At 43.3% G+C, this 9913-nt stretch overlaps 1 protein-coding gene across 1 annotated transcript; it reads right to left on the reverse strand.

The window, feature by feature from the left end:
- Window positions 1–4747: 4747 nt before the first annotated feature.
- Window positions 4748–6162, reverse strand: LOC307163298 (putative nuclease HARBI1; the record flags this gene model as incomplete). The annotated part of the gene is made up of 4 exons (XM_079879338.1): window positions 4748–5121; window positions 5209–5320; window positions 5448–5563; window positions 5730–6162. 4 exons carry the CDS (start codon window positions 6160–6162, stop codon window positions 4748–4750), a joined length of 1035 nt encoding a protein of 344 aa, XP_079735464.1.
- Between the last annotated feature and the right edge of the window lie 3751 nt (window positions 6163–9913).

Here is a 9913-nt window from a genome sequence, read left to right on the forward strand (position 1 = left end):
GCTACAAGGTAATGGAGCCTTTTATACATTGTCGTGTTTCTTTAGAAATAAACAATGGACAAATGGGGTCTTTAAACGCCTCAGATGTAAAGTTATTCGCTGTCAAAGTGACACCAAAATGAATGGGAGTCAATGGGATGCTAACAGCAGGTGAAGGCTTGTTAGCCAATGGCGGCTCCCGGGGGTGGTACGGAAATCGAGCGCTCAATTACCCCCCTGGGCGTGACGCGCGATGGCGGCGTCGGGGGCGAAAATGTTCGTTAGTATGTGTGGGCGCTCGAGGGCGGGCACAGGACTTGCATTCAAAACCTGACCGGTCGTGCGAGGCCGTGTGACAGAGCGGGCAGTGAGTAGGTGTGGGCACGGGGAAGTGGACACGTGACCTACTTTTAACACTAGAGCGGCTTTTGCCTGCTTTATGAGAGTGGGCTCTGTGAGAGACACGGGATGTATAGTGCTTGTGTACAGGGGTGAGCACAGAAACGTGGGCACATTCACTGCACTTGAAACACATACGGCGTCAGCCGTGCAACCAGACATTATGCTCTTTTGAAATTTCTCTGGGTTGCCGTGAGAACGGCTGTTGCGCGCAGGCGAGCGGGTAGATATACCGGCTCGTTGACTGCGAGGTAAACAGCTGCAGTAGCCGTGGCAACGGGGACTGACAGAGCGTGAAGCTTTGACGGTGGTCCAGCCGCAGCGCTGCGGGACTTAACCGTCTTTTCTTCTCTCGTGTTTAGACGCTCATAAATACTCGAGCACCATGAGTAGGTGTGGTGCGAGAGGCGGGTTCGCTTTCTGTAAGTAAGAAAAACTGGCCGCGAGCTCGGAGAAGCAAGCAGCATACATTTTTATCTGCCCCGAGAGCTAGGATCGAACACAGGTCTCCCGCGCGAAAGCCTATGATTTTGCTTCTGAGCCACAGGGGAAAACACATTAGCTTTCGGTTAGCACGAGCATATAAAAAGCGACCTCATGTGTCGCGTTGGCGTTTGTTTGCAGGCGTGCGTGTATTTAAAACAGGCTCGTTTACTGCAATAGTAATATTTTCAGCCACCTGAACTTAAGAGGGGACTGAGAAATGTGTGAGAATTGGCGGTTATCCGGCCGCAGCGGGACTAACACACTCTCTTCCCTTTTTTCCGGTGAGTGAGGCGTGCGCGCTGAACGTTGCTCGTGACCGTCCGCTCTGTCATCCCTTGTGAACGGCGCAATCTGCGCGGCCCAACATGGGAGAGAGCGGGCTTGCTTTCTGTATGTAAGAAAAACTGGCCGCGAGCTCGGAGAAGCGAACAGCATAAATTTTATCTGCCGCGAGAGCCGGGATCGAACCCAGGTCTCTAGCGTGAAAGTCTAAGATTCCGCCACTGAGCCACAGGGGAGAATACATAGCTTTCGGTTAGCGTCATCATGTCTTGTGACGGCGTTTGCTTGCAGGCGTGCGTGTATTTATAACAGGCTCGTATACTGCGATAGTAACAATTCCAGTCGCCTGAACTTAAGAGGGGACTGAGAAATGTGTGAGAAATGGAGGTTATAGTCCGGCCACGGCGGGACGAAAACACTCTGTTCCCCTTTCACCGGTGAGTGACGCGCGAGGACGGAGTAGCTTTCTTGTAACGTAAAGAGAGCTCCTAGACCGTCCGCTTCTGCCATCCCTTGAGAGCGGCGCAGTTGCACGGCTCGAACAGAGGGAGAGTACGGGTATCTATCACATTCGCCTCATCCCCTGACGTGGCGGCGGCGCGGGCGAGAGCCGGCGGTTGAGCGGCCGGGAGGGAGAGGGCGAGAAAGAGCTCGAGGGAGAGGTTCCGGCGAGCTCCTCAGTCACATCAGTCTCCGGTGGTCTCTGCGAGCGGCGCTTCTTCTTGCGCGGCCCGGCAGGGACAGGCGGAGCGACAGCTTGGTCGAAAGCTTCAAGTCGAGCCCGCAGGGTCGACATTGAAAGCTCTTCGCACTCGGGGCAGCCGCCCGTAGAGAGTGCGGTGGCGGCGTGCCCGCGGCCCAGGCAGAGAGCGCAGAAGAGGTGGCGGTCTCCGTTGCTGAGCGGGGCGCGGCACGAGCCGCAGGAAAAACGAGGCGTTTTTACAAAAACGCCTCGTGCTCTTTTAGAATACAGAGAAAGTGTGTCGCGGAGCGAACACACACAGTAACAGTAATAATGTAAAGGATATGTCGCCGGATAGCATAGCAGGCACGGATGGCTGAAGGCGGCGAAGACGGCCGGCTTCCTCAGGCGCTGTCCTAAGCTTGCTGGTCGCTGGTTTCAACGGCGGCGGCTCTCAAGATCCAGCGATGCGAAGAGCTTCGCTGAAGACAAGAAAATCATATATTTAGCCTGTGAGCGCTGGTTATATACACGCTGGCCACACCCATTCTGACGGTTAGAAGGGTGGGGAGGGCGCGAAGCGCCCTCATTGGAGGCCGCGTATCAGAGCGCTCACTGATAGGCTTAAGCAGTTGCCGCCGAGCAGCCAATGAGCACGCTTATACAGCCTGCCTAGGTCTGCCGGCTGCCGCACTGCGTTGACAATGAATACAAAATTAAGGATAATTTTTGGCTTCAGATCTCGAAGAAAGAAGACTTTCCCGATGCGTAAGCAACTTACGCAATACGAGAGAACCTCTCGTAAGAGAACGCCCTGAATTAAATTGTAAAAATGTATTTATTCAATAAATAAAATTTATTTTTCAATGTTGCGATATTGTTTCATTTAAGTTCCTAATTATTCTATAAATGTTATTTAGTTTAACAGCAGCACGAAGCACTGTGGTTCGAGATTTATTTGATGACAGAAATATTACTACATGTAGCCTAAATTATTTAATTCCTTCATTATCAACACTTTAATAGCCTAATGTCTAGAATAGCGATTTAAGTGTGAATTGCAACTTCTCTTTGTTTTAAGTCAGTCTCAAACTCAGATAGCCTGTGGGGGGTTTGGAGAAGGCAGTATAGTTGCTTTATCATGGGGGTGCAGGACAATAGGTGTTAATGTTCCGTCTTTCATATGGAGAGTGTCGGATAGCCAGCCTGATGAGCAGGCAAAGGCAAAATTCTTTTAAGGATAAATATCAAAATCTCCAAAAGTACGAATGTAGGCCCTATATCTTATTAAATTATATTGTAGTTGTATTTATTGTATTTAAAGGTTTTCCACAATCAATTTCAATTGAAGTGTTCAATCCAGTTGTTTCAACTGGTTTTGTAGAGTTTTAGAGTGTGTGAGCAGTGTGTATGATTGTTAACAATCTGGGGCCTGTACCATGAAGGTAGCTGAACAAACTCGGGGTTACAGGATTGGTTTTGAGTCGACAAAACCAAACCGATGCAATCAGGCTTTATTGGTATCATGACGCAGCTCATCAACTTTCTCTGTCAACTCAGGCTTTGATCCTTAAACTATGATTAATCCACGCGCGCGTGCACATAAAAGAGTGACATCGACACTGAACAACCAATCGCGTTCGATATGGATAGAGCGAGAGCTATATATTTTTCCGCGCAGGAGCAAGAGATAATTCTTCAGAAATATGAAGAATATAGAAGTATTTTTCAAGCACGCAGTAACACTGTATCTGCTGCCAAAGCAAGAGAACAATCTTGGAGGAAGATTGCGTTAATGCGTAGGTTAAACAATTAATGTACATTTATGTAGGCTAATCATATTAAAAATGTATTAAATGCTAAAACGAAAATGTATTCGTGTTGATTATTTTTTTGAACATTTAATCACAAACACTTGTTTGCAGCAAACAGAAAAAAATGTGAAATGAGGAAAACTGGGGGAGGGCCACCTCCTCAAGATTACACTGTGGGTTGGCGCTGAGCAACAATAAGGGGCGGCCGATTATGGATGGGATTGGAAGTGCTGTACAGTCTGACCCTGGTGCTGGCTCCTCTAAGCAAGTGACACTGGGTATGTGTGTACAATGCATTACTAATGTTTTTTAAAAAAGTTAAATATGGCTGACTCTGTTCTGCAGTAGAGGGAAATACAGTGTCCCTGTTGAAGCCAGCACACATGCACACAGTCTCCCACACAGAGGTCAGTATGCAGCAGACATAACACCAAACATAACCTGCTTTATAACAGTTATGCTTTACATTGGCCTTTTATTTATTAGGGTGAACCAAACGATGAAGACACTCTGTCTGTGTGTTCTGAGACAGTTGCTGAGGTGAATGCACTGAGCTTTTTATTATGGCACACATTTAAATGTCATAATTAAGTGACTGGCCCTTACACATCTCTTTTGTAGGATTTTTCACAACCTGCCCCAGAAACTGAAGCCTCTACCTCAATGGGCTATAGAAGGAATGTGAACAAGGTAATGCTTTAAACCCTTGACATAAATTACAGTCAGTCCTGTGTTTGTAGAAAGTCATGCCACTTTTTGTGATTTGATCAACCTCCAGAAAACATGTAATGATTGTTTGTGGTGGAATTGTTTCAGGTGGAAACAGACTCAGTCAGTGCCCTGTACAAAAGGAGTCTAGAACTAGACTGCACAAGGAGCTGGACTGTGAGCTGAGGAGGCTCCAAATTAAAAAAATTAAATTGGAGATCAAACAGCTGGAAAAAACAGATCTCAGTATGTGAACTTTTTTTAACCAAGTAACCCTTTAGTATGAACACTATGAATGTTTATTAATGTAATTTTTCTAGCTCTCTTTCTTCCCCCCTAGCCACATGATGACCAATAAAACAGTTTGAGACATATCTGCAGTGTCAGTGTGCTTTTATTAAGTAAAATATTGTGTTGTGATTGCATCTCTGATAACTGCGCCAGCTGGGTGGTCAAGTGTGATGGGGTCAATTTCATCAGGGAGAAGCTGGTTTTGTGGTGGTACTCGCTCCTTTCTGATAGTGGCTATATTATGCAGAATGGCACATGCAGCCACTATCTGTGATGCCCGCTCTGGTGACACTCTTAAACGCCTAAGGCAGTTGAAATGTGCCTTTAGGATGCCAAAGGTCATCTCGATCTTGACCCTGGTTTTACTGAGGGCCACATCGAAGTGGTTTTGTGGCCCTGTCTGAGGGTCAGGATAGGGGGTTAGCAAAAACCTCTGGCATGCATAACCTCGATCTCCTACCAACAGGCCATCAAAAAGCCCTGTCATAGAACAGAAAAGGGGAAAATTGTGTAAGTTTTGCTATTAAAATTAAAACTTTAAAGTGTACTGTACCAAATTTAACTTGCCTTCCTCAAAGCGCTGACACAAAATAGACTCACGGAAAATTCGTGAGTCATGCACTGAGCCAGGCCATTTGGCATCCAAACTTGTGATCATGCATTCATGATCACAAGTCATCTGCAGATGAAATGTACAGTAAATAATTGTCCTATCTGTTAGTTACTATTTATTTAAAGATTGATCTCAATGCAAATAAATCTCTATGTGAAAAAATCATTTCACATAGGCTATATAGTAGCCCTACCTGAACATTAAGGCTGTGAAAGGACTTCCTGTTCACATAATCTGCCTCATGTTCTCTGAGAGCTGTGGAGATTGCAACATGTGTGCAGTCTATTGCTCCTGTGACTCTAGGGAATCCTATCATAGGAATTAAAAATATATATTTAAAATCATTCTTAACAGCTACTGCAGACTACTGTATAATAGATTTCTAAGTGTGAAATATGCTTTTTTGAAGACGAAAAAAAATGAGTGTGAAATGTTAAATTTGTTCATGTGATGTCACCCTATCAAGATATCTTACCGGCAATTTTATAAAAGCCCTCTTTTATGGACATGGTCGATAAATGTCCAGGGAACACAATGAAGCTGTCTATGTACCCCTGCAGAGGGAGGACCACCTTTCGAATGGTTCGACAGACCGTGTTTTTCCCTAGATTCTCTGCATCCCCGACCGCATACAAGTATGTACCACTTGCAAAAAAACGCAACGCAATACATACCATTTGCCGTACAGTAAGGGCATGGCTTCGACGAGTCACATTTGTTATGTGCGGCTCAAGAAGTTCACAAAGATAAGACATTCCTTCCGCGGAAAATCTGTATCTTTCATACAAGTAAGTATCAGGAAAGTCAAATGGATTTTGTCTGTCCCTAAAAACTCTTTCTCTACGAAGTGCTCGTCTAACAATTTGCGCGGAGATGTCCACAGGATTTGGGAGAAAAGGTGAAGCCATTGCAACAGAGAACAGACGCTGGGAATTAGTTACGTCACCTATATGTTTCTTTGCTCACAGCTGATTGGTCAAACTTCAGTCTGAGATCTTGAATCCAGAACATAACCTGCCCCGGAGCAGGTTAGCCGTGCAGCGTAAGATACCATGGCAACGAACACCGATTAAAGCCAAGCTACTTTCATAGTACCTAAAACCCAGGGTTGGCGGAAACTAAACTGAAACATAGCTGGCTAGCCACCTAATCCGGCTTCATGGTACAGGCCCCTGGTATTATCTAAACATGAACTGTTGACGAAACGCGTTCATGCCATGAAAGAATGGAAGTGATCAGCAGATACAGAGATATTTAATTCGCGATCAACCTCGTTTTATTGTAAGGTGAATTCAGCAAGGCATACTGTATCTTTGAAGCAACAAAGGCTATTTGTTACAGTTTTTTATTTCGTGATTTGTGTGGATGACACGCAGCGACATATACAGTATTATCAGCTGTATGGTGTTTTTACCCTGAAATGTTTAATTTCGAGAAATACCCGGCGTGCGCAGTGAGGGAGACAAAAATAAACGTTCTAAAAAGAGATCCAGCGCGAGAGAGAGGCAAAGAAAAACGCCTGTTCTTAATTTGTTACTTTGAACTATTTTCGTTTTTTACCATTTTAATTTTTTAATTTCTGCAATTTCGTTGGCAATACACATGTAAAATGTTGTGTAACCGCACTGGGTAGCACATTAACATTAGCTCAAATGATCTATAGGGAATTTTAATAATTAATCATGAATATGATTAATATTTTGCATATTACAGTTACATTAATTTATTCAAAGTTGAAAATAGATCGATTTGTATATATGAATAATCAATCACAATGAATTATAATTCCTCATTCATATATTAATAATCCTATTTCAGATCGATTATGAGATAACCCTTAATGGAAATTAATGTAATCATCAAACGGTTGTTTGTCCAGCAAAACGGCCGTAAGATTAACTTAACAATTTCTCAACAAAAATTATCTCTTTCTTATAATTCAAAGAAAGCTATTTTCTGGCCATGAAAACAACTCTCCTGTTCTTATAAAATTAGGTTACTTAAATCGTAACAAGATAAAGCATGTAGCTTGGATCAGCATTCCATTGACTTCAATAATGTGAGTGTTTTAGACAGAAACAATCAAGCATATAATAGTTTTAACAATTGAACTAATGAATACATAACTACGATTCACACAGAGTAAATATGTATGTATATACAGAACACGTAAACGAATACAAGACTAAACGAATAACGAAAATGAGAGAGAGAGATCAGAAATTGAGAGAGATGAGAGAAAGTGAAAGCAAAAATCTGCGATCAGAGAGAGATCACAATATGGCAAAAATTACAGACAGTAACCTTTAAAGAGAGACAATAAGAAATCACATCAATCAAGTCAAAAATCAATAAGTTACTTGCGTATGGTTCTCTTTGTATTTGCTGAGGAAGAGCTCTTTTTAGAGCTGGGCGTGTTTCATCGTGTCTTCCGGGGCGAGCAGACTCGCGCGAAGCTTTAAAGGTTCACCGAACGTGAAGTTACCACAGAAATGATTCAGCGTTCATCTCCCTCGTGGAGGGAGAGGCGGATATGAAAATAAAACTTAGTAAAGAAAAGACAAACGGAGAAAAGAACTCCCTAATGAAACATGTGCTTGGGCGTGCTTCCTTAAGAGCAGCGTGCGTGTGGAGCAGCTTGCGTGCGTGCTCGATGGTGTTTTATGCCCCCAATGGCTCCTTAGAGGCAGCTAACCCTACCCTCAACCTTAAACCTACCCATCCCCTCGCTGCCTGGAAGGCGACGTTGGGGGCATAAAACACCAAAGACCTGCGTGGGTTCCCTTAAGAAAAAGGAGCTGAGCCGCGGGAGTTTCAACAGAGTTCTTTCTTTGAGTTGAGGTTCTCGGCTTCGTTCGCTTCACTGAACGTAGGGAGAGTCTGAAGACGAAAATAAAGAAAAGACTTAAAGAAAAATAAAAGAGAACGGAGAAAAGCTCCCGAAGGAGCCATGGGTCTTGAAAACCTCTCACAGGAAAAAGTGCACGCTCAGAAACTTCGGTGTCAGTCTCTTATGGAGAAGATGGGTTCACGCCTATTTCGCGTACGTGAACCAATCACCTTCAGAGATTTCAGAGCGGGAAGAAGTTTCTTTGTCCTGTAGGCCACGCCCACTGGACTGAGTCATGAGTAAGATCGAATTTGAGAAGATTTGCTCAAGACATATGAAATGTGTCAAATGATACAAATTACTGCAGTTGGTTATCGAAATTCAACTCCGTTAGATTGAGAGAATTACAAAGATATCAAACACATCACATGAAGGTTATAGAAATGCAAAGTTACATTTACACACATTTAAAGTTTCCTCACACGACTATCAAGCCCTGATATCGGCTACTATGACACGGGAAAATCAAATCCATGTTTATACATTTCCTAAGTGGTTATACATATGGAAACTGTAGGATTAACACTTTATTCCTACTCTTCTCCTAGAATCTCAGTTTGCTTGACATTCCGTTAGGGGTCATAAAGATTTTATGGTCTAGCAAGGGGGTAGGGTCACAGGACAATGTGGTGGATCATTCTTAAGATAAAACACTTTTGATTCAAGATTACACATTAGAAAACTATACCTCTATTATGAAGCAAAACTAATCACACATGCATAATGGAATTGTACATATATCAAAAGGGTATTTCTAAGTTCTAATACAAAGGTGTGTGTGTGTGTGTGTGTGTGTGTGTGTGTGTGTGTGTGTGTGTGTGTGTATGTATGTGTGTGTGGGATGACTCAGTCTCCCGGGGGTGTTGTAAAGTGTTATCCTATAGCAGGGGGGTCAGGTTACCAGACCATGTTTCTATTTGAGAACATTACTTAGGAAAAACACTTCCAAGTTACAAATCAGAAAATCATAACCATCGCATAACAGGGCTAACCAGTTATGCAACGCACAAACCTATCAAATACATCTTAGTAATGACTTACATGATGAGTGTAAAGAAACGTTTGTGTGTGTGGCGTGTGTGGAGATCTCCTGGCCACCTGGGTCTCTTTGGTGCAGAGAGAAAGGGGGTTTGGAATTCTTCTGAAGCTTTGCAAAGCTTCAGGAAGATGTATATGATTGTCTCTCGGGCCATCTGGTCTACTCCCAGGTGCCATAAAGTGTCCGAAAACATTCTAAACCCAGCCATGTCGGAGCCATGACGGTCATTTTAGCTTGCAGAGAGTTTGATTTACATGCATGAGTTCAGAGGCTAAAAGCTTTGGGTTTCAGAATAAATGTGCTTAGAAAACACAGAGAGTCCTAATTTGTTAATTCAGAACAAACGAACGAATGATTCATAGCCCATATATGCTACAGTCGCAAGAATAAGATTCTGTGTTTCTTATTTTGCATCGCAAAGGGAATAAACTCTAAACTCGATGCAACCCTGTTTTAAATAAATAAACTGTCCCGACACTTTATTTAAACCTTGAAATGTGCAATGGGGTTTCAAACTTAATTAATTTTAGTGTTCTTTTACTGTGTGTGTGTGTGTGTGTGAGAGAGAGAGAGAGAGAGAGAGAGCGTGTGTGAAAGCAATAGCCTACTGTAGGCTATTGAAAGTGTTTTTTTCTGATTTGTTCGATCTGTTTTGAAAAATGTCTTCCGTTGCTATTGCCTGGTATCACTGTCAGTCATCTCAATTTCGTGATTGATTCACAAAACAATA

The sequence above is a fragment of the Squalius cephalus genome, assembly GCF_949319135.1.
Source record: "Squalius cephalus genome assembly, chromosome: 8".
NCBI lineage: Eukaryota > Metazoa > Chordata > Actinopteri > Cypriniformes > Leuciscidae > Squalius > Squalius cephalus.